We start from the raw sequence: 24,010 nt of genomic DNA, 5'->3' as shown, positions 1-24,010 counted from the left end.
TCTCCCTCAGGAAGTGGTGGGCTCGCCTTCCTTGGAGGTTTTTAAGCAGATGTTGGATGGCCATCTGTCATGGATGCTTTAGCTGAAATTCCTGCATTTCATGGGACTGGACTATATGGCCCTTGGGGATCCCTTCCAACTCAACAATTCTACGATTCTAATATTGTCCCGCCCTCCCAGCAGGTGATTTTTAAAAGACTTCTGAAGGCAGCCCTGTGTTCAGGGAAGTTTTTAGAAGTGTGATGTTGCAATGTGTTTTTACTATTTTTGGTGTTGTTGTTGTTGTTGTGAGAAGCCCAGGGTGGCTGGGACAAGCCACTCAGATGGGTGGCATATAAGCAATAAATTATTATTATATCACCATCATTATTATTGTGCGTTTACGTGTGATCTCCAGCCGGATCCTAGTCGTGGGATACCGGTACGAGTCCCCCTTAACACAACCCTGCGGAGTTAAGCGCGCCTAAACGTCCACTGCAATCCAGGAAAGGCGCGCCTCTTTGCGCGCACGATCGCCGCCCGACCGGTTCGACGGCGCTTCCTCCTCTCGCCTGGGCGAAAAGGCACCGGCGCTCCGAGGCGCAGCCCGGCTTCCTCCTCCCGTCTTCCCCGCCCTGTGCCTGGGGGCAAAGGGTGTGGCGGAGAGAGGCGCGGACGGGCGTGCCGAGAAGACGGGAAACGACGGGGCCCGAGGCAGGGCTGGGCATGCCCTTTTTTCCACCTCTAGCCGGAGCAGTTGCGGGGGCGTCCGAGGGGTGCCTGGCGCTCTGCGAAGCTTCCCTCCCCTTGCGGGTGACCTTTCGGCCGGCTACGCGCCGTCGAACCCCAGCCATCGGCGCCAGGCCGGAGGATGAGCGGCAACCCGGACAAAGAGGACGAGCAGCGCGGCTCCTCCGGCTGCAAAATGGAGCTTCTCTCCGAGGAGGAAGTGGCCGTCGCCGAGCAAGACTGGGAAGCGGCCAAGGCTGCCTACGAAAGCCTCGCCTCCACTAAGAGACCCCGGCCCGTGAGTTTTTTTAAAAAAAGTGCAGTGCAAGGCCACGGGGTTTGTTGCTGTGTTTTTTTACTCGGGAGTAAGAGATCCCGACCTCTAGGGTCCAAGGAAGCGTGCAAAAGTTAGCAGCAGCTTCAACTTGCTTCCTAGGAGGCTGCGCAATGGCGCAAGCGAGTCCTTCCTTCCCTCAAGCCCTGAATGCCTGTCCCTTTCTTCTTTGTACCGCTGCTCCTCGCCCCAAGTGGTTACACACCCCTCTCTGTAAAACAATTCAGACTTGCCCCCATCTCTCTTTCTCATGCGCCCCCCTCCCCACGCGCTCCTACCCTTCTGTGCTCCCCATCTCTCACATACACACACACACACACACACACACACACACACACCATGGGCGAACAGAGGTTCTGACTCCCCATTTAAAGCCTGCCCCCCCTCCTAACATAAATCCTAGCTGCATCCATGGCACATACACTCTCTTCCCCCATAAGGCTGTCTCCTCAGTAATGTTATCATCATCATTATTATTTTGCCTCCTGCAGCCCAAACCCCAAAACGCCATCACCATCGCTGTTTCCTCCCGGGCTCTCTTCGATATGGTGGAAGAGAGGAAAATCTATGAAGAGCAAGGCGTGGAAAAGTATGTGGAGTATCAGCAGGCGAACGAGAACGTCACCCTGAAGCCCGGCCCAGCTTTTGCCTTGGTGAAGGTAAACCAGCTTCCTCTCAAGCAGTCCAGTTCCATAGATATATATATAATTCTCTGCATCCCAGAGCTGCAATTCTCCCTCCCCGCCACCCGGTTTCCCTCTCTTTTCCCTGCCTCTGCCCAAAAGCAATAATCCGGCTGCATGTTACATAATCCTGCTGCCAGATAAACACACAGACTTTCACCAAGAGACTTTCAGAGTTAGAGCAAATAGAAAAGATGGCCTCCTGGTTTCTCTGGTGGTGGTTCCTTGAAAACACACACAAAAAAATGATGTTTGGGAGTTCCAGGCCACTTTTTACTGAGGGGCTGGGAGTGCTAAATGAGCGCACCAAATACTGTACTGAGAGTGAAAGTTGAGGGAGATAACTGATTCCCATTGTGCCTCATAATCCTAAAGGAGAGCAAGTAAAAAGTAGAGACGGTCCAGTTTACAATAGTTCATTCTGTTGAGACTGGGATAAAGATCTGTGTTTTTAAAATAGCTTAGCGCACAATGGGAAAAAGCAACATGGGGCTGTTAATGGGAGATTTGGAGCTCTGCTAGAGCATCGGCTCTGCATGTACCCAATGTCTGTCTCCAGCCTCTCTCAGCAGAGCTGGAAATGTCTCCCATCTGAAACACTTAAGAGCTGCTGCATGGCCCGTGTAGACACTATGCAACTAGAGGGACAAATGGTCTCATACCATTATCAGGCAACTTCCTATATTCTGAGACCCTACCTGTCTTGCCAGAGTGGTGCATGCTCTTGTTATCTCTCGCTTGGACTACTGCAATGTGCTCTAAGTGGGGCTACCTTTGAAGGTGACCTGGAAACTACATCTAATCCAGAATGCGGCAGCTATTGGTGACTGGGAGTGGCCACCAAGACCATATAACACCAGTCCTGAAAGACCTACATTGGCTCCCAGTATGTTTCCGAGCACAATTCAAAGTGTTGGTACTGACCTTTAAAGCCCTAAACGACCTTGGCCCAGTATACCTGAAGGAGCCTCTCCACCCCCATTGTTCAGCCCAGACACTGAGGTCCAGCACTGAGGGCCTTCTGGTGGTTCCCTCACTGCAAGGAGTGAGGTTACAGGGAACCTTCTCAGTAGTGACGCCCACCCTGTAGAATGCCCTCCCATCAGATGTCAAGGACATGGGTAACTATGTAACCTTTAGAAGACATCTGAAGGCAGCCCTGTATAGGGAAGCTTTTTAAGATTTCATGTTTTATTGCTTTTTATTATTTTTATTATTCTGTTGGAAGCCACCCAGAGTGGCTGGAAAAATCCAGCCAGATGCACGGGGTATAAGTAATAAATTATTATCATCATCATTATTCCTAACTCTTGAAAGCAAGACTGATAGCATTCTCTCCAGTGTGTAAACACTTCCATTTTCTTCATTGCTTTCATTTTTTCATGCAGTAGTTTCTACTACATTCTGCTCAGTAATTGGAAAGGATTTCCTTTCTCTTCTCTCCACCCACCCCTGAAAAACGGATGCCAAGCTGAACAGCCTTGGGTATATAGGATAGCTAACTAACCTTAAAAATCAACCTATAATCGTAGGTGCCCAAATTGAAAACTGTAAAATGCACTTTCTTCCGTAACTGTTAGAAGGTGGGGTTTGGGTTTGTTCCTTTTGCACCAAAATTTAGCAGGCCCGCTTATTAATAGAACACACTCTGGAAGGTCAGCTGGCAAGTGCATTCTTTTTCTAGACGGCTTCCCACGTGTCCCGGTCAGAAGATCTGATGAAAACAGCTCAAATTGAGCCAACGCATGAACTCCTCTATGTTTCCCCATCCACAGGCAGTTGAGTTGGTGAACGCCCGACTCCGTGAGCTGTATCCAGACGATGAAGAGCTGTTTGATATTGTGCTTATGACTAATAACCATGCTCAGGTCGGGGTCAGACTTATCAACAGCATTAACCATTACGGTGAGTCTGGAGGTCTGAGTTCCTGCCTATCTGTCTGTGCTGCTGCTACTTCCCCGACACGCTGTCATGTGTCTCACTGTTGTGCACCAATGAGTGCCTCCTCAGCTGGGCTTCTTCCTGCACCTCTGTGCAGAATCCTGTGGGATTTCTGGAACACAACAGAGGCTAGGGTAGCCCTCGATTAAAGATATATCTGAAAGAATTACTTGAGGTATGGCTGGCAAGATTTACTCGCCAGATATAAGAAGCTGTCATAACTGGCTCCGAATGTCCCACAGATTAAGGTTGTTGGACATCTGGGAACCTGGCTGAAAAGCAACATGGTTTCACCCTCGCTCCACATCTCCTCCTCCTCCTCGCCAAGATGATTTGGTGCTTTCCCATGTTGTCACTGTGTCCCCATCCCTGGCCTTGAAAAATGGGCTGGATATGTGGACCGATGCAACTGAAAGCTGCGAAGGAAGGACTGTGAAGTTAGGGGAGGAGCACAGAGGACATAGATGGAATTGAAAATGGCAAGGAGAAATTGAGCGGCATAAAAACCACAATGGTGCGGCTGCAGAGTTGGGACGAACTAGCTAGGGCTGCGTTGGGGGACCTGTGGCCCTTCAAGATGTTGGTGGAATAATACAAGTCCCACCTTCCCTGTCTTATTGGCAATGATTGCTGGAGACTATCCCTGCACTGGGGTGAGTAGGTAATTGGATTTTGACTGGCCTTTCTGAGGGTCTTGTGCGCAGCATCTGATTTTCACTTATGTGTGACTTTCACTAATCCAAAGTTTGGGGGATGGTGGAATAGAGCAGGCTAAGGGACATGGTGTTGCCAAGTGGGGGTGCCGCAATCCCTGCCTGACCACCATAATGATGTAGCCGTCTGTTCCCAAATTTATCGTTTGGGGAGAAGCCAAATGTATTCAGAGGTCCTCCGTGGCTGAGACCAAATCAAAGACTTGTAAGTAACTGTATGTAGCAGGTTGCAACAAATTTCCAGGAGGCCGATTCCATAACTGTGACGCTGCTCTCCTGCATGATGGTGCGGCAGGTCTCTTTCAGATTCTCATGTAGAGACCACGAGAAATTAACGTCGGGTTGGAAGCACCTCTCACCGCTCCCATTTAAACCAGCTCCCTACATGCCTCCCAAAGGAGAACACAGCCGCCACGTGATTGTATTGCAAGAAAACCTGTGTATCTTGTGCATCAAATGATTCTTTTAAAAAATCTTATCCATTCCAGGCCTGCTAATTGAAAGGTTCTGTATGACTGGAGGGAAGTCTCCCATCGGGTACCTAAAAGCATACCTTACGAATCTGTACCTTTCTGCTGACTCTGAAAAAGTTCAAGAAGCCATAGAAGAAGGTTTGGACAAGTACTTTCCTTGCTTCAATCATATACTAGCCCAAGGGTCACCAGACTTTTTGGACCAGCAGGACCAGCCTGAATTTTGAGCCCCAGGACATGCAGTGTGGTAGAACACAGTTGCCTTACACTTTGTATAGATTTCAAGTATATCAGTACAAGAATGTGCTTCTGGGCTTTCATCCAAAGTATTCTACAGACATCTGTAGAAATGAAGAAATATAATAGTAAGACGGCCCCTTTCATGGGCCAATGCCATTGGGGTTTTAAGAAAATGGAAGTTTTTCAGTTACATATGAGTCCTAATTATAAATGATGAAAGTATGGCCTCCTAGTGAGCAAACTCAGTTGACATAAAAATGAATGCGGTCTGAATTTGTGTCCAACCTGGGACTTGCTAATAATAATAATAATAATAATAATAATTTATTATTTATACCCCACCCATCTGGCTGGGTTTCCCCAGCCACAGAAATATTAGAATACACTAATTTCTTAAAGATTAAAAGCTTCCCTAAACAGGGCTGCCTTCAGATGTCCTCTAAAAGTCTGGTAGTTGTTTTTCTCTTTGACATCTGGTGGGAGGGCGTTCCACAGGGCAGGTGCCACTACCGAGAAGGCCCTCTGCCTGGTTCCCTAAGCAATTGTGCAAACGATGATTGCAGCCTTGCAGCACAATCGGATGCATTTTTGCATTCAGTGGGGCTTATTTCCTAGTGTGTTTAGGACTGCAGCCGTAGTTACTCTAGAAAGGCAGTGGTTTAGCCAGAAAATGTTTACTACATCAAGCACACGAACCCCTATGTTTACCACCAAGGTGTGATCCTTTATTATGCTATTATAACAATGGCCTTCAACTTACACGAGATACAGATACAGACCTAACGACTTTCGGAATATTTCCACAGGAATTGCTGCAGCCACATTGTTCACTGGGAATAAAAACGTCCCTTACGATGACAAGCAACTCCGAGTAGCCTTTGATGGAGACGCCGTTCTGTTTTCTGACGAGTCTGAAATAATTGTGAAAGAACATGGCCTGGATAGGTTTTTTGAGCACGAGCAACTAAATGAGAATAAGCCTCTGGCCCAGGTATGGTGATCAACGTTTGCTATACAGTGGTACCTCGGTTTATGAACACAATTGGTTCCGGAAGTCTGTTCATAAACTGAAGCGTTCATAAACTGAAGTGAACTTTCCCATTGAAAGTAATGGAAAGTGGATTAATCTGTTCCAGACGGTCCGCGGAGTAACCGTTCATAAACTGAAGCGAACTTTCCCATTGAAAGTAATGGAAAGTGGATTAATCCATTCCAGACGGGTCCGCGAAGTACTTAAACTGAAGCGTTCATAAACTGAAACATGGGTGTAATTGGTTCCGGAAGTCTGTTCATAAACTGAAGTGTTCATAAACTGAAGCGAACTTTCCCATTAAAAGTAATGGAAAGTGAATTAATCCGTTCCAGATGGGTCCGCGGCGTTCATAAACCGAAAATTCATAAACCGAGGTGTTCATAAACCGAGGTTCCACTGTAATTTTACCCCATAATTGAAACAAAATAATAATAATAATCTTCCAACTAAGAAGAGACCAACTAAGTTTGTTATTGGTATGAGCTTTCATATGCATGCACACTGCACACGAAAGCTCATACTAATAACAAACTTAGTTGGTCTTTAGGTGCTACTAGAAGGGGGGGGAATTAATTTTGTTTAATCTACAGCAGACCAACACGGCTACCTACCTGAAACTTTACCCCCTAAGTTATTGGAAGCCTTAACAAGCATTGAAAGATCTGTGGAAGAATCTTAGATTGGAAACAGATTCTGTTTTAAAAGAATAACAATAAATCTTTAATGTCCTGTCCTGATATGGTTGGGTACCCTGGTAGAACCATCCAAATGTTTAGGCTCCAAGAGAAAGACAAGGAAGGAAGCCAACATTCTCTTATGTTTAATGGAAACTGCAGCTGGTAGTTTAAACCTACTGCTTCTTGCCCCCAGGTCCAGGGTTTCCCAAACTTCAGTCTCCAGCTGTTTTTGGACTACAATTTCCACCATCCCTGACCGGTGGTCCTGATAGCTAGGGATGATGTGAGTTTTAGTCCACAAGTTTGGAAAAACCTTTGTTAAGTCCAGGCATCCCCAAACTGCGGCCCTCCAGATGTTTTGGCCTACAACTCCCATGATCCCTAACTAACAGGACCAGTGGTCGGGGAAGATGGGAATTGTAGTCCAAAACATCTGGAGGGTCGAAGTTTGGGGATGCCTGGTTTAGTCAATGCTGAACTAGATGATTGACATCCAATGCCCTTTTAAAACGCTGGGGGGGGGCTTATTGGGTTGTTTTTGTTTTTGTTTTGATTATGTATTTTGTGTTTTTATGTTGTGATTTTATGTTGTACACCCGGAGACCTGCAGGTATAGGGCGGTATACAAATAATAATAATAATAATAATAATAATAATAATAATAATAATAATAAATGGTCCCGTGATCAAACTTCGCCTAAAGCAATGTCCTGTGCACCTTTTCTCTAGCTAAAACTTTTATTCGTCCTTTACGCTTTTTACAGCCCTCATAGTTCTCTTCTGAATCACCAGTCTCCATATGGTAAATGTGTTTCTGATATTTTGTGCCTTTAGGGTCCTTTGAAAGGTTTCCTGGAAGACCTTGGACGACTCCAGAAGAAGTTCTACGCTAAGAACGAACGGCTGGATTCGCCAATCAGAACGTATCTGGTGACTGCCAGAAGTGCCGCCAGTTCTGGGGCCAGAGTGCTGAAGACTCTCCGCAGCTGGGGAGTGCAGATTGATGAAGCCCTCTTCCTCGCAGGGGCACCTAAGGGACCAGTCCTGGCCAAAATCAGACCTCATATTTTCTTTGATGATCAGATGTTTCACATAGAGGGAGCACGGCAGCTGGGTACAATTGCTGCACACGTGCCATATGGCATTGGGCAGAAGTACCACAAGTCTAAGCTGAAAGACAGCCCTGCCAAAAATTAAGTTGTTTTTTTAGCTTAGCCTTGAATGTGCTGTTGAGTCTGAAATTTCCATTCTTGGACGTTTATCAAGGTTTATATTTAAGTGTGACCTCCAGTTTCCTGATCTATTTTTAGAGGAGATATATATGTTTTTACTATAAATATATATTTTGGGGAAAGTTGAAATACTTGCATATACACTCCTTAAACCGATTGAGTTTTAATCGACCTTTCTAATTTGGGCTCTTTGGCTATTGGGAAATATTAGCATTGTAATACTTAAATCATTCCCTCTGCTCTACAGAACCGTGAACGTAGCAGAAGACCACGCATTCGTTGCTGTGTCTTGATGAATAACCAGTGCCTAGTGCACACTTTGCACACAAGCTATGAAAATACGGAGTTTTGTACTGCTTTATTCGACAGTCTGTTGGCCCATGTGCACACCAGCTAGACTGCAGGATCGAAGTCAGTAGAATGCAATCCGAATGAAAGCAATAGTTTCCATTGATTGGAATGGGATACAAATAGCACTCCCTTCATTTAGTAATTCTGAATACAGGCCCACTGCATTATCTAGAACTTGAGCTGTGCTGCGTTATCATGCGCACAGACACCTGCTACTACAAACACCAAAGCGGCGGTATATATAACTCTTAATGGCAGTCAGTAGATCGGGCCCTGCCTTCTATCTTGTGCGTCACATGGTTTATGCTTTGTGAAAGTGGTATAAACCAATTAGTAAATGTCTTGTGATTTATAGGGATACACACGTACCCTCTTCTTTTTAAAACTACTTGTCTGGTTTAATAAAAGCAGGTTTTAGAGACTTAATCAGCATTTTTCTATTTATTCAAGAGTCTTTTAAAGGTGTATTCATGAACGGTTGTCCCATAGAAGTAAACTATACATTCTTGATTTAAGTTGCACTATTGAAATGAATGCAGCAATCATTATACCCCTGCATAGATACAGTATTTCTAGGCGAATAATTCTAAGCACTAAATGTATCTTGCATAACCACTGCACTGTCACTGAATTAGATTGCCAAGTTTCATTCACCTGGGACTATATGGCAAAAGAATTTTTCATATTGCTCCAAGAGAACCACCCTTCAGGTTGCGCGTTTTTGGGTTGCACACCACACCGAGCCTGGAAGTCCCGGAACAGGTTACTTCTGAGTTTCAGTGCTCGCACATGCGTAGAATCATTAGATTGCGCTTTGCACATGCGCAGAAGCGCCGAATCACAACCCGCGCATGCGCAGATGCGGCGCTGCGGGTTGCGAACGTGGCTCCCGCACAGATCACGATTGCAACCCGAGCGTCCACTGTATTTGTTTTTAATGTAAAATATTTATTCTCTGCTTTACACAAACCTAAGTGGCTTGCATAACAAATATAAAATACTGTAAAGGTAAAGGTAAAGGGACCCCTGACCATTAGGTCCAGTCGTGACCGACTCTGGGGTTGCGCGCTCATCTCGCATTATTGGCCGAGGGAGCCGGCGTATAGCTTCCAGGTCATGTGGCCAGCATGACAAAGCCGCTTCTGGCAAACCAGAGCAGCACACGGAAACGCCGTTTACCTTCCCGCTGTAGCGGTTCCTATTTATCTACTTGCATTTTGATGTGCTTTCGAACTGCTAGGTTGGCAGGAGCTGGGACCAAGCAACGGGAGCTCACCCCGTCACAGGGATTCGAACCGCCGACCATCTGATCAGCAAGCCCTAGGCTCAGTGGTTTAACCACAGCGCAGTGTTGCTAATGCTACTTTTTTACTGCAGTGCTGTAAGAGGGGAATAAATACTGTATCTGGAAAACCCTATTCCTGGTCTATTGCATAAAAATAGCTAGGGAGGAATGTGACTTGTGACCCTCAACAACACAAGATTCCTACTTTCATATCACTTGGTTTAAAATGGATTCATTAGGTTTGTAACCACACCCTTCTTCCACGAGGAGCCCAGGGCAGCTAACAATATTGTTGGCATCCATCTGCCTTGGGAGACAATGGAAGACTGTGCTTTTGGAGGTGAAGTAAAACTTTTGGAAGGTTATAGCACCTGCTGTGGCTGTAGAGACCAATACAGGAGAGACATGTTTTGTTGCAACTGGGGCAGATGAAGGCGTCCAGTTGTGCTGTGTAAAACTCAAAGCAAAACCAAATTGTTAAAACCACACAATTATTGTATATTATACATAAATGAAGTGCCCATCAGCAGCACGGTTCCAAAAATATGTCTTTCAAAACCAAAATTGCCCGAACAAACAAACAGATCCATAATTTGCTCTTCAAGACTTCTGATCCCCTGGAAGAGAGTTCCGTAAGTGGGGTGCTGCCATTGATTTTGCCATGCGCATAAATTTTCTCCTGTGGCAATAAATGGGTATTTTAAAAACACTTACCAGTAGTCTGCTGATTTTTTACAGTTTAAAAGAAAGCAGCTGATGAACAGTAATGTAAAGCTTTGCTAAAATGCTCATTTCTCCCACTATCTTACAGATCAGTATGGAGGTTTACACTTGGGTTTTTAAAATAATAATAATAATTTTTTAAGAACATTTTCTTAGTTTAAATTTCTCACTTTTTGGTAGGGATGGCAATAACTAGATTTGGTTATCTAGCCATCTGTAAGCAGCTGCACCCATAGAGCTACACCTTTTTTTTAGTTGTTTGTTTGGCTTATGGGAATCTAAGCTGAGGCTTCCCCCACGTGGTGTAGAAATGTGTCTTGGACTTCTTTCCATCACTGGGCTATAACATCCGTGCAGCTGTGGTAAAGAAGATAAAGTCCCTACCAGAGAAGTTAGAAGGGCAGATCAAATTGATGGATTATGCCGAAATGGCCGAAATGAACCAGAAATCAGGAAGACCAAAATTTTAATAAGGAATGGGGGAAATTTATAATTTATCTTTAAAACCATTGTAAACAGCTAAAATCGTTAGTAGGATTGGAATAACACTTGTTGTGGTGTTGATGGTGAATTTTGGACACATGATTGAGATGTAAGAGATTTGGATTGTTATAAAAGATGCAGGAGGAAATGACTTAACAGTGTCAACAGGGAGGAAGGAAGTCCAGGAGATTCTTTGGAATCTTGTTTTTAGGTTGTGTGTTGGGTATGAGATTGTAAAACATTAATCTGAATAACCAAATAAATAAATTCTACAAAAAGAGAGAGAGAAACGCGCCGCGCTGACTTCCTAGCGCACCACGTGCTGCGACGGCTGTTCCTTTAAGAGCAGCCTTCACGCCCGGGAACTACACCTCCCAGGATGCCTCGCGAAGGGCCGACAGCAACACGGCGCTGAGGAGCCCGCGAACGGCGTGTATTGGGCCTCGCGTCTCCAGGGTTTCGCGTCGATCGGCCCTTCCGCCCTCACGCTCTGGGGTGGGGCTTCGAGGGCGATGGCCGCCAGTGCCGCCGCCGCGGTGGTTGTGGCCGCTGCTCTGGGCGGAGGGCTGCTCCTCCTCGCCCGGCGCCTCTGGCCGGCGGCGGGGAAGGGCAGCGCTACGGCCGCCGCCGCCGCCCTTGCCTTGTGCCGGATGGAGGGCAAGACGGTGATCATCACGGGCGCCAACAGCGGCCTGGGCCGGGCGGCGGCGGCCGAGCTGCTGAGGCGCCGCGCGAGGGTCATCATGGCCTGCCGGGACCCGGCGCGCGCCGAGGAGGCGGCCCGGGAGCTGCGCGCCGAGATGGGCCTGAGCTCGCGGGAAAGAGGAGGAGGCCGAGGGGAGCTGGTGGTGCGCGAGCTGGACTTGGCCTCGCTGGGCTCCGTGCGCCGCTTCTGCCAGCAGGTGCTGCAGGTAAAGAGACAAGCCCATCTGGCTGGGCTGCAGCTAAAGGGCTATTATTATTAATAATAATATCATTTATTTATTTATGTATACATACATACCCGGCCCATCTGTCTGGGCTGTAGCTAAAGAGCTATGATTATTATTATTATCAATATCAATTTCATTTATTTATACATACTCGGCCTGTCTGTCTGGGCTGTAGCTAAAGAGCTATTATTATTATTATTATTATTATTATTATTATTATTATTAATACCTGGCCCATCTGGCTGGGCTGCAGCTAAAGAGCTATTGTTGTTGTTGTTGTTGTTGTTGTTGTTATTATTATTATTATTATTATTATCATTTATTTATACATACATACCTGGCCCATCTGGCTGGGCTGTAGCTAAAGATCTATTATTATTATTACTACTACTACGGTATTTCCCACCCATCTGGCTGGGCTGCAGCTAAAGTCCCTTCATCTTTGATCCCAACTGACTGACAGAGGTATAGAATTTCAGAATAAATAAGTGGGGCTTTCTTCTAAGTGTGCATGTCTTGGAGTCCATGGGACTACAGAGTCAAAACAATTGTCGAGTCGGGAGGGACTGCAAGGGTCATCTAGCCCAACCCCCTGCAATGCAGGGATCTTTTGCCTAACTTGGGGCTCAAATCCACAACCCTGAGATTAAGAGCCTCATGCTCTACCAATTGAGCTGTCAAACGTATCCCTAAGATTTTATTGGTAGCTCCCTTCACCTGTAGTTGTTGCTATTTAATGTAGCAATCTACTCAAATGGCACAGCACAAAATGGTTTTCTCTTTGCACCATAAGCATTAGCAGTGAGAATATATCTTTGCTGAATCTGAAATGCAGACTAGCCAGCATGAGGGCGTTTACAACCTGATCCTGTTGAATTAAAGACAGACAACTGCAGGGTGGAGAGAGAAGAGGAGCAGGTTGATCTGGTTTTGGCCTCGCTTGTATCAGATACAAACTTGTTTTGTGAAGTACACAAGTATCCTTTTTCCAAGAAGAATGACATGTCAGTAATAAATCTAAGAATTATCATCACAAAAGCGAGAGAAGAGTATGCTACATATATAGGAAAATGGAATCCAGTACATCTGAAGGGGACAGATGCAGCAATATCATTCATAAAAGAGCATTTGACCTTCCAATGTCAAATCTTGCCATGCAACTATTAATAGCATCAGAAGAGAGTAAAACAGTGACTATTTAGCAGAGACAAAGCAATAAGCTGTATTTGTTTTGCATTCCTTGGAGTGTCACTGGAAGTCTCCTTTCATCCAGTAATCAATAAGTGATCAATTAAATATGAGAAGAGCGTCTGGTCACACCAAATGAGCCAGTTTAAGGGCTTGCACTCTCATCATGTGTTTTTGGAGGTGTGATATTTTGAAACAATGGACCTGACAATCCTGGCACAGTGCTGCTGTATAGCTAAATATTATTAGTGAACGAGACTGCAGGCCTGTTCCTGCTTACCTGGGAGTAATCCCCACTGAATTCATTAGGACATGAATAGCATTGCACTGTAAATGGCTTCTGTTTCACCAACTGGAGTGTTCACCAATAACATTTAATTGCTATTAAAAGTGAGATGAGTTGTGGAACTTGTATGCGATACTGCTTGTGAAAAGTGTTTTAATTGCATTTTTTCTTTCCCCCCTCACTTTCCCCAAAGATTTCTGAGAGGGGCAAAATGGCCCTCTTTTGTATCTCAAACCTGTGACATAGGCTAAGCTGAGAGAATGATTGAAACATAGAAAGTCACCCAGAAGAGTTTAATGACAGAGGAGATTTGAACCCAGTAATGGTCCAACCCTACATTGGGGGTGGGCAGCTAGTAGCCTTAGACTCACCATGCTGCCCTCAGCCTAATTTCAAGCAGCCTTTGGCCTACTTTTCATGTGGCAAAAAGGAGAGAAAAAGGAAGTGGCAGGGAGAGGGGGAAGAGAGAAAGGAGTGGCAGAAAGTGGGAGAAAAAGAGCGTGGGCCTACCCACCACTATGGTATGTCCCATCCCAACAAATAACCCTAAGAGGAAAAACATTGACAGGGGGGGGGGAAACGCTCAATAGGTTCAGGTTGGAATGAGCAGAAAATCAAAATGGTGTGTGGCCAAATCAATAAAGGTATTGCTAGCATTGGAGGTGGTCAACTGTAAAGAGTTTCAGGTTCACTGTCACTTTTAAGGGATCAGACTTTTTCATCTTTATTTTTTTAAAAAAATAATTTTAATATTATTACATTAGTATGTCTGACTACTCCCCCCCCCTTGTTGTATAAAGGAAGAGTCTAGGTTGGATGTCCTGATCAACAACGCAGGGATATTCCAGTGTCCCTATATGAAGACAGAGGACGGCTTTGAGATGCAGTTTGGCGTCAACCACTTGGGGCACTTCTTGCTCACAAACCTCCTCCTTGGACTTCTGAAAAGCTCTGCGCCCAGCAGGATTGTGGTGGTTTCCTCCAAGCTTTACAAATACGGCGAGATCAACTTTGATGACTTGAACAGTGAGCTAAATTACAATAAAAGCTTTGCTTATAGCCGGAGTAAACTGGCCAACATCCTGTTCACTAGGGAATTAGCCCGTCGCTTAGAGAACACAGGGGTCACGGTCAATGTGCTGCATCCCGGTATTGTCAGAACAAATCTAGGCAGACATATACATATCCCTTTGCTAGCCAAGCCCCTCTTCAATTTGGTATCTTGGGCTTTCTTCAAAACCCCTCTGGAAGGAGCCCAGACCTCAATTTATCTGGCCTCCTCCCCCGAAGTAGAAGGTGTATCTGGGAAATATTTTGGAAACTGCAAGGAGGAACAACTCTTGCCCAATGCCATGGATGATTTGGTTGCAAGGAAACTATGGGATATCAGTGAAGTGATGGTGGGGCTATTAAAATAAAGGTCAAGGAGAAGCACTGCGTCAAAGTAGTGTCAATAGATAGTCTTTCAGAATTTACAGTTTCTTGCTTCTGTTCTCTTGCCTCATTGCAACAGATGGAGCCCAAGTTATTTTGCGTCTCTGGCTGGGATTTATCACAATCGATGCAGACTCTGTTTGTTTTTAAAGAGAAAATATCAGAATAAATTAATATTTAAAGAAAATAATTAGAGGTGAAGGAGGTTTTTGTATATTTCAGGCTGAAGGGAGATTTTTGCTGTTCTGCAAACAAAACGGAAAGATGTCTGCTTTCGTAGGTGTTTACTGATAGTTCAGTGCTTTATATCTGAATTAGCTGTGCATGGTACTGTATTTGAAATATGTGACAGCTCCATTTTTGTGCTCCAAAAAGGAATTCCAAGAATATAAGACAGAGAGAAGTTGCCTGTGAATCGCTCAAGTTGATAAGTATTGTTCTGCTTTGGTGAGGAAACCCAGCTGAAAACAGCTTGGCATGATGTAATAGTACCATCGTACACTGGTTCTCTATTGACATCTCTAGGAACAGTATTCCAGACACAGCTGATAGCATATTTCAGTCAAAATTGATGTATGCGTAACAATGGATTGCATCTTTGATGTTGTCTGACTTTGCAAAGCAGTTCTTGCATTATTGCACTCCTCCACCACCTCAGCTAGAACCTCTTACTTCAGGTATGGTTCTTTGGCTAGCAGCACCTCACAGATCACATTTAGTCAAACCTTTTAAGTTTAGTGTATGGCACAGGTGAAACTTACTGCTTTGAATATGCTTACCAAGTCCCGATCCACAACAGACTTTCTGTTTGTTATATTTGCACACCTGAAATAGGTACATGGTTCTTCCAGAAGCCATGACGTGGCATTCTTGCACTTCTTAGCTGAGATTGTTCTCCTTAGCGCAGGTGTGTGTTAAGAAAGTTTCACTTATATCCATGGAACATTATAATATAATAGTGTACAGTGTTTTGCACGGATTCACGTACATCGATTTTATGTCCTTGGAGTTATTTTGAGTGATTTATACTAACAAAATATGAATGGGGCATCGCATAGAATCACAAACCAGAATCTCAGAGCAAATCACAAGAGTTGGCAGTGACACACAAATCATTGTTCATAAAGTACAATCCATAAACGACCAGATTCCCACCTGTAATTGATTAATGCTAGTGTACTCGCATTAATGGCGAATTGTGATCTAAGCTGCTGTAGCCCACTTGACAATTTAATGCTTTTACAAACTACAGGCCAAACACAGTGATTCTGAGCTTGTTCCTTAGAAGGAAACGTATCTCGGATTGAAGTGTAAATTGGCTGGAGTGGTTTCTGGGTCTCTGTCCCGGGATGCAGCCTATGTCTTCCTGAGTCATTGGACTAATAAACTGCCATCTAAGTTAGCACTACTATACAAGAACACTGACTCAAATTTTATATACATGTGCACGGATACAGAACGCCCACCCTCGCCATCGGTCTAAACTTGTCTTGAATTAACACCCACCATAAATTTTCATATAGATTCTCTGCCATGCAGAGTCGTTTTTCACAGTATTTAGGATTGAGTTTAATTACCTAAATGTGCCTCCTTTTGTTGTACATAAATAAAGATATATCTTAAACACATAGCAAAGTTATCTGTGTGCATCATTGTTGTGTTTCCTTATTTAAATTAGAAGCTTTTAAATGCTTAATCTATGTTTGTGAGGATGGCGGGTAAGAGGGAGAGAGCAGCAAGTGCCAGCATAAAAGAGGAGACGTATTTAAGAAACAAGCCAAAAGTTAGAAAACTGACAAGAGCTTTCCAAGCCTCTTTCCAACAAAGGTACAAAGTGATGGGATGTTACTTCTGAACATGTCTGTAATGTCCGTAAAGGCTAAATTGGCAAGAAAAGACATTTGCCCTGTCTGAAACCCTAGACCACCTATTATGAGAACGAACCTCAATGAGCTTAGTGGGACTTCTGTTTGAGGAGGCGTGTGCAGGATTGTACTGTCTTTAGCACACTTAACAAGGGAGGAGGCTGCAATCCTAGCCATGCTTTCTTGGAGTAAGTCCCATTTAACACAATGGGATTTACTACTAAGCACAATGTTGGTATTCCTAACAGCACAATATCCTTCAAAAATAAACCCCACAGTTCAGGGACCCTCGCAATGCAATCCTATGGCTTGTCTACTCAGGAGTATGCAGAGGATTCTGCTACAAGGGCCACCGAACTCGGTGGGATTTGTTTTTGAAGAAGGATGTTTAGTATTGTGCTGCAAGTATCCTTATATGCTGGATTCTAAATACGTAGAATTATACCTGTGCTTGGGTATACACATTAAATCCTTCCAGTGTTATGCTTCTTGAAGGAGTATTTTTACTCTGAGTGACAGTTGTAACAGGTCACTGGTTACGCTCAAGAGTGTGTGTGTGTGTGTGTGTGTGTATGTATGAATCACACTCCAAAACGTTTTTTTCAGGGAACTATTCAAGCCATTTAAAGAAGCCGTCACCAATAGACCGTACAATTGCTTCTGCAAAATAAGTCCCCAGTTTGGGCAGTTATTGCTGCAGCATGGTTGGAGGGTGGCATAATGATGATGATGATGATGATTTATACCCCGCCCTCCCCGGTCAAGACAGGGCTCAGGGCGGCTAAAACCGAATATAAATACAGTAAAAACATTTTTTTTAAAAAAACCACACCAAACAAACAGTTGATTAAAATATAAGTTAGAATACAGCTTAAAATGCAGCCTCATTTTATTGGTAGCCTATAGATCAAAGCCGTAAGGGGAGAAAACGTCAAATATTCACCGGGGCCAACTATCCATGCTGGTCCTACATGGGATCAGCCAAGGGAAAAATTATATACAAAATCCCATATGAGGGGTTCCATCAAAATAATAATAATAGACAAGATGCCACCATATTCAAACATTGAGGCTGGCCCTAGTACCATGACAGAAGGAGGGCTGTGATTGTGTGGTGGGCCTAGACAATCCAGAGATATGAAATTGAGAGCTAAGAACAACTGGAAAACTTGCCGTTGAAATGGTGTATTACATGAGGCTTATAGCGGGCTGGTATGAGTGAGTGCATATGCATTATTTTTTATGCATTTAAGATTTTTAGCCTACTCTCCATTGCAACTGATTCTGGGGTTGGGGTGCAGTACCATGAATTAAAACCACAATACAGTATTGTAAAAAGGGCAGAAAAAAGCACCAGCGATAATAGGAAAAGCTGACCTGAGCATTAATGCCCTGCAATGGCCTGCTCCAAAAAATAGGTCCCCCATTGGCACCAGAAACTTGCATGTCTCGGATGGGAGGGTATGGCATATTTGGGGCATCACTGTTGGCATGCAGTCCCCAACCATATCCCTCTGAAATTATGTCTGCATTTCAGGAGGGAAGATTGCCAACCCCTATAATAAACCTTTTTTGAAGTCATTTATGCCGGGATGCCATTGACTTCTGAATAACTGATTTGGAGAAGTTTTAGTTCTAGGGGCAGATAGACTTGGTTCTTTTATATGTGCGTTTTCCATTCATGATGATGTATACATGGGAATAAGTGTTGAAATAATGGGATTTGCTTCTAAGTATAATAGGCTTAGAACCGGGGTGTTGGGAAATGAGTTGATTTCCCAGTTGAACAACCTTGATACTTTTTCCATTTAAGGTGATTGGAAAGGGAGGAGGTTTAAACTGCAAATGTATTTTTTAAAAAATACCTTGTTCTTTGCTTTTCACCTAAGGCCCCCTTCCCCGGCCTAATCTTATAGGCATTCTTCACCTGGTAAAACAGTCCAGGAGACCTAGACAGAATATTATTTTTGAGAATGGAGCTGTTGTTTTTCTGTAGCAGAAAATGGCCCCCTTCCATCTCCTCTCCCAGCAACCACCAGCACCTTCATGTCTGCTGTGACTGGCCTAAGATCTAAGAACTTAAATGAGTATTGACTCGATTCCAAGTATCCTAAACACCATCCAGGAAAAGCAAAAAAAAAAACCTGTTACTGATCATTCTTCAAAAGGTAAGCATGGTAGTAGGTGTTTGTCCGTCCCCCCCCCTAAATTCAGAAAATAGCTCCATTTTGGAATTATCGCCTTCTTAATATTTGCAAGTAATTAATAAAGGTTTGTATGTGTGTAAGTACTAGGTGCTATGCTGGGAATAGTCTTGAAACCTGTGCAGGGAGGCAGGGAGAAAAAGCAGGAGTCTAATTAGTTCAGTCTCATGCTGCACTTAGCACCCCTGTGCTAAGTGGTACTACAAGTTGCCCTTTTTCAATTTTGCAGTTTGCTGAAAGATTACTGTCAGGGGAACTCCCTACAGGGAGCCTTCCCCCCCCCCCCGTCATCCTGACCAACACTTCGCCCAGCAACAGCAGGAGCAGCTAGTCAGGAGGAGGGAATGAGGAATGGAGCGGAGTGGGGAGAGGGCTCAGTGAGGCGTCTGAGCCCTGGCAACGCTATGGAGAACAGAGCGTGCAGGAGGGGATCAGAGACGCATCAGAGCCTTGGCTCTGGTCGAGGGTCAGCGGATGAGGGACTCGGCGAGACGTCGGAGCCCAGGCTCCAAGAGGGGAGACCTCTCCTTCCGGTGCCCGAATTGAGGCATGCACCCACATGTAGGGTAAAGGGGTGGCGTTTTGGGGTGCCCAGGCTTTTATGCTGGCTGAAAAGCAGACGGAAGACATTGCCGGGTTCCGAATTGGAGTAGGCGGTGATGTTTTCTGCTATCTCTGCACTGTAAAAAATATGCACAATAAAACTCTTAAAGACAGCACGGACTGGAGCATCCTTACTTGAGAGTAGCCGCAACAACCCCCTGACAATTACCAAGGGGTTTCTAGATTGCACAAGCAGGTTTGGGGGTGATGCTGTCTGCTGTGTTTGCTGCTTCATCCCTTTACGCAGCTGTACACCTGCGAACAAATAATATATTACAAAATGCCACAAGTTTGCAGCATGCGGGTTCTACTAACATTCCAGCTCGTTTGGAGTCTTAATAAAAGAGCCAGGACAGCTTGATATCAGCCCTTGTTATTGATAGCTAGCGATACTTTTGCACAGGTCAGTGATGGGGAACCTTTGGTTCTCCAGACGTTGGATTGCAACTCTCATCATCCCTGGGGCAGATGGGAGCTGAACCTCATCTGGAGGGCTGCAGGTTCCGTATTCCTGGCGTAGATACTCCAGGCTAACTGTAACACCTGAAATGAGTGCAAGCTTTGGAAGAGGCAAGTGTCCATTTTCAACATATCCTGAAAGCAAACTATGCAGTCTCTTTTGTCAGCTTGTATGGCATTTTTATGCAGGCATCGGGTCACACCCAGTCCATAATCTTAAAAGAAAACGCATTCTTGACACACAGTGCTACCTCTTAAGATCGCTCACCTAGAAAACTGATCAAACATCCACTTCTATAATTCAACAGGCCAACAAGAACCCTATGCGTTCTTAATGCTAGCACATTCACCGCTACTTCCTGTGATGCCTGCGAAAGGTTCCAGTAAAGATCGTCTCAAAAATTCACAATGTCCAGCGGGGGTTGGGGGTGGGATGCTCATGTCATTTTTGGTTCCCATTTCTTTTCTCTCTTGGATGTGGCAGCCATTGAAGGTTATGCCGCACAACTGATGGCGGCCATTTTGTGACTGGTGCCCACGGCCATTCCTCAAAATTCCAAATGTGGCCATTGGCCCAAAAAGCTCGGTGACCTCTGCCTTAGTGACCCAAGGTAGCAACACGTTTTTCTTCCAGTTAACAACGGTTACTAACTGGAAGATCGGCAAAGGTTTTGGCTGCTTGTATTTCCTGGAATCTGAGCAAGGCCTAAGAGATGCGAAATCAACGATTAAGCACCAATTAACGGCTGGAGGGTTGGCAAACCTTCCTGTCTCCTTTTCGGTGCTGTACTTTTCAAATGGCAACAGGCCAAGCTCAGGTACATCACGTCCTGCTCTCTCCTTCCAAAGAGAACGGACCCTGACATTCCCTGGAACTTCCCACCAGTTGAGAAAGTGACACATGTCTTTCACGCTGACATCATTGGGCTGTTCTTCCAAGTGAATGTACTTCGGAGCAGATTGTTTTTTAGTGAGTAGCCGGTGAGGGAGAACTCGATTGTCCAGCCCCTTTGTGCCAATGAGATTCGTTGCATCTGAGAAACTTTACTTTACTTTACTTTCACGTCAGTTTTCATCACAGGTTCATTTTGAATCCACAAGAGCAGGGCCCCCGGCTTTTATTGAACCGATTAACTTGAAAGGCAACGCTTCCATTGTGCGTTTGGACCTTTCGTCAGATTAAAACAGCTTGCCAGTTCCCTGGGACGAGTGAGCAAACTGACTGCAAAGCATGTTGTTTGTTTTAAAACTGCAGTGGGGCATGGTTGTGTGTTTGTGCATGGGCTTAACAGAGAGCTCTGCTTTATATCCACGGATTACAACATTGTTTCTTGTTAACTTCCAATTTACTGATCTCCTGGTTTTTCATTTGTGCCACAGTCATTTGATTTTTGAGGAAGGATCATAACTGTTTTCTTTCTCAGGATTTTGCTTGTGTCCGTTTAACACATGGACAATGACAATTAGTGTGTCCCCCCCCCCACCCACACATTTCAAAAGGCCATTTTGTAAGGGGGGAAATGGGTTTGGGCTCTGTGTTCTTCTGTATCTTTTTCTGACTTAGCTTGTTCTGCTGGCTATAGACTCAAGGTTGTACATGGTGTCAAAGCCAGCTTTGATCTGGTCCAATAGCGGCCTAATGTTTTTTTGTAAAGATCTGGCCGTAGAGGAACAGCAAGGTTCTAGATTTAAAGGAGAGGAATTGCATGGTTCTAGATTTGAGGAGAGATACATAAATGAAAAAGGAATGGAATGGAATGTCTCTGGAACATTTTGCTATTGGAATGAAACCTGGCCTGTACATTCAACACATCTGTTTTTCAAGTTCAAAGGTGCCACAACTCTCCAAACCCTGTTTTTGAGGGAAGAGCTCATTTTGAACATGCCCAGTAATGTTGGAGGTTTTGTTGTGTTACTTTGGCACGTTTTCACCCATAATTGCATTCTTCATTTCAGCACCAGGTGTTGAAATTTTGCATCCCCTAACAATTTTGCACCTGGGGCGACCACCCCTGTGCCCCCCCATGCTGTGATCCCCCATGCTATGACCCTGTACAGGGTCTGAATGCCAGTTGCCAGGAAGCACAAGGGGGAGCATAGTTTTGTGGTCAGATCCTACTCGTGGGTTTCTCACAGCCATCTGGCTGGTCACTATGAGTGCAGTAAAAGGTAAAGGACCCCTGGACGGTTAAGTCCAGTCAAAGGTGATTATGGGCTGCAGCACTCATCTCGCTTTTCAGGCCAAGGGAGCCGGCGTTTTTCCACAGACAGCTTTCCAGGTCATGTGGCCAGCATGACTAAACCGCTTCTGGCACAACAGGACACCGTGACGGAAACCAGAGCACACAGAAACGCCATTTACCTTCCCACCACAGTGGTACCTATTTATCTACTTGCACTGGCATGCTTTCAAACTGCTAGGTTGGCAGGACAGAGTAACGGGAGCTCGCCCCATCACCGGGATTCGAACTGCCAACCTTCCGATCCGCAAGCCCAAGAAGCTCAGTGGTGTAGACCACAGCGCCACCTGCATCCCTGCTCCTTTTATGTTCTTATGACTGGCAATGGCAGGGAGACAAGTGGTTCTGCTTTTCAGCCTTCTGCTTCGTGTTCCTGTAATAAGCAACACACTGTTCTCCAATAAATTCAATGAAAATCAGGCTTCACACTTTTGATTCCTTTGGCCTTTATTTTTTTTATTTTTTTAAGGAGCATAAAACGCACGCTTTTATATATTTATTTCCAGAAATCCTATTTTCCCAGCACTTCTCATGTAACACAAAGTTAACCAGAAAAAGAATAAAAATCCTTGGAGAGCACCTTTAAGCTTTGTGGAAAAAACCTCATCGGCTCAGAGCAATCAAAGTGATGGGGACCAGATATGTTAAGGAGACACTCTATTAGGTTGTATTCCCATTGGGCTAAACTAACTATTATTAATTCAGTGCCTGAAGTATTACAAATGTGCCCCATTAGTGCAGTCGACCATCTGGCTAGGCTCACTGCGTAGGAAGCCAGGCTGTTCCAAGTATTCAGATACAGCGCACTGTTTTGGAAGTCCTGGCAGAATCTGTTGGCACATAAACCAATAAAATAGAAATAGAAACGCTATCAGTAATAAAGCTACAACTTTGGAATGCATGCCGGCATATGTGGCAAAGTATATGACAGCACCCAGCGAGGATCCAGCCAATTCTGTATAAAATGTCTGGGGTGGGAGAAGACTGGTTTAAACGCCAACGTAAGTAAATGGGGGGGGGGCTTGCTCATATTGTTTCACCCAGTGAGAAAGGAGAAGCAGTCCCATTGGAAGTCCAGGGCAGCTGTCTATCAGCTCCATCTGGTACGCAGGCTGAGACCCTACCTGCCTGCAGACTGTTTCGCCAGAGTGGTGCATGCTCTGGTTATCTCCCGCTTGGACTACTGCAATGCGCTCTACGTGGGGCTACCTTTGAAGGTGACCCGGAAACTACAACTAATCCAGAATGCGGCAGCTAGACTGGTGACTGGGAGCGGCCGCCGAGACCACATAACACCGGTCTTGAAAGATCTACATTGGCTCCCAGTACGTTTCCGAGCACAGTTCAAAGGGTTGGTGCTGACCTTTAAAGCCCTAAATGGCCTCGGTCCAGTATACCTGAAGGAGCGTCTCCACCCCCATCGTTCTGCCCGGACACTGAGGTCCAGTACCGAGGGCCTTCTGGCGGTTCCCTCGTTGCGAGAAGCCAAGTTGCAGGGAACCAGGCAGAGGGCCTTCTCTGTGGTGGCGCCTGCCCTGTGGAATGCCCTCCCATCAGATGTCAAAGAAAAAAACAGCTACCAGATTTTTAGAAGACATCTGAAGGCAGCCCTGTTTAGGGAGGCTTTTAATGTTTAATAGATTATTTTATTTCATTTTTCTGTTGTAAGCCGCCCAGAGTGACTGGGGAAACCCAGCCAGATGGGCGGGGTATAAATAAATAAATAAATTATTATTATTATTATTATTATTATTATTATTATTATTATTATTATTTAGCTTTTCTTAAAAAAAACAACATCAGAGGGATGAATGTCCTGGTATGAGGGAGCAAGGCATTTTGGTGCCTGAGGCGAACCACAAAATGGCTCCCCTTTCTTTCTTTCTTTTCAAATACATTTATTGGTTTTATAAAACTGGGGGG

The 24,010-nt window shown here is 44.9% G+C and overlaps 2 protein-coding genes across 2 annotated transcripts; both read left to right on the top strand.

Annotated features, from left to right (window-relative positions):
* The first annotated feature begins 690 nt into the window (after positions 1-690).
* NT5C1B (5'-nucleotidase, cytosolic IB) lies at positions 691-8,811 on the top strand. Its single transcript, XM_035110024.3, has 6 exons — positions 691-1,006; positions 1,534-1,701; positions 3,501-3,630; positions 4,868-4,990; positions 5,899-6,083; positions 7,637-8,811. The coding sequence occupies exons 1-6, from the start codon at positions 851-853 to the stop codon at positions 7,997-7,999; spliced, it is 1,125 nt and encodes a 374-aa protein (XP_034965915.3). The 5' UTR covers positions 691-850; the 3' UTR covers positions 8,000-8,811.
* A 2,452-nt stretch (positions 8,812-11,263) lies between these two features.
* On the top strand, positions 11,264-16,346 carry RDH14 (retinol dehydrogenase 14). The gene is made up of 2 exons (XM_035110025.3): positions 11,264-11,787; positions 14,083-16,346. The coding sequence occupies exons 1-2, from the start codon at positions 11,389-11,391 to the stop codon at positions 14,698-14,700; spliced, it is 1,017 nt and encodes a 338-aa protein (XP_034965916.1). The 5' UTR covers positions 11,264-11,388; the 3' UTR covers positions 14,701-16,346.
* Positions 16,347-24,010: the final 7,664 nt, after the last annotated feature.

This window comes from Zootoca vivipara, chromosome 3 (assembly GCF_965207765.1).
Source record: "Zootoca vivipara chromosome 3, rZooViv2.hap1.1, whole genome shotgun sequence".
In the NCBI taxonomy this organism is placed as follows: domain Eukaryota; kingdom Metazoa; phylum Chordata; class Lepidosauria; order Squamata; family Lacertidae; genus Zootoca; species Zootoca vivipara.
The sequence above is the reverse complement of the archived record's forward strand: the minus strand, read 5'-3'. Positions and strand labels throughout refer to the sequence as shown.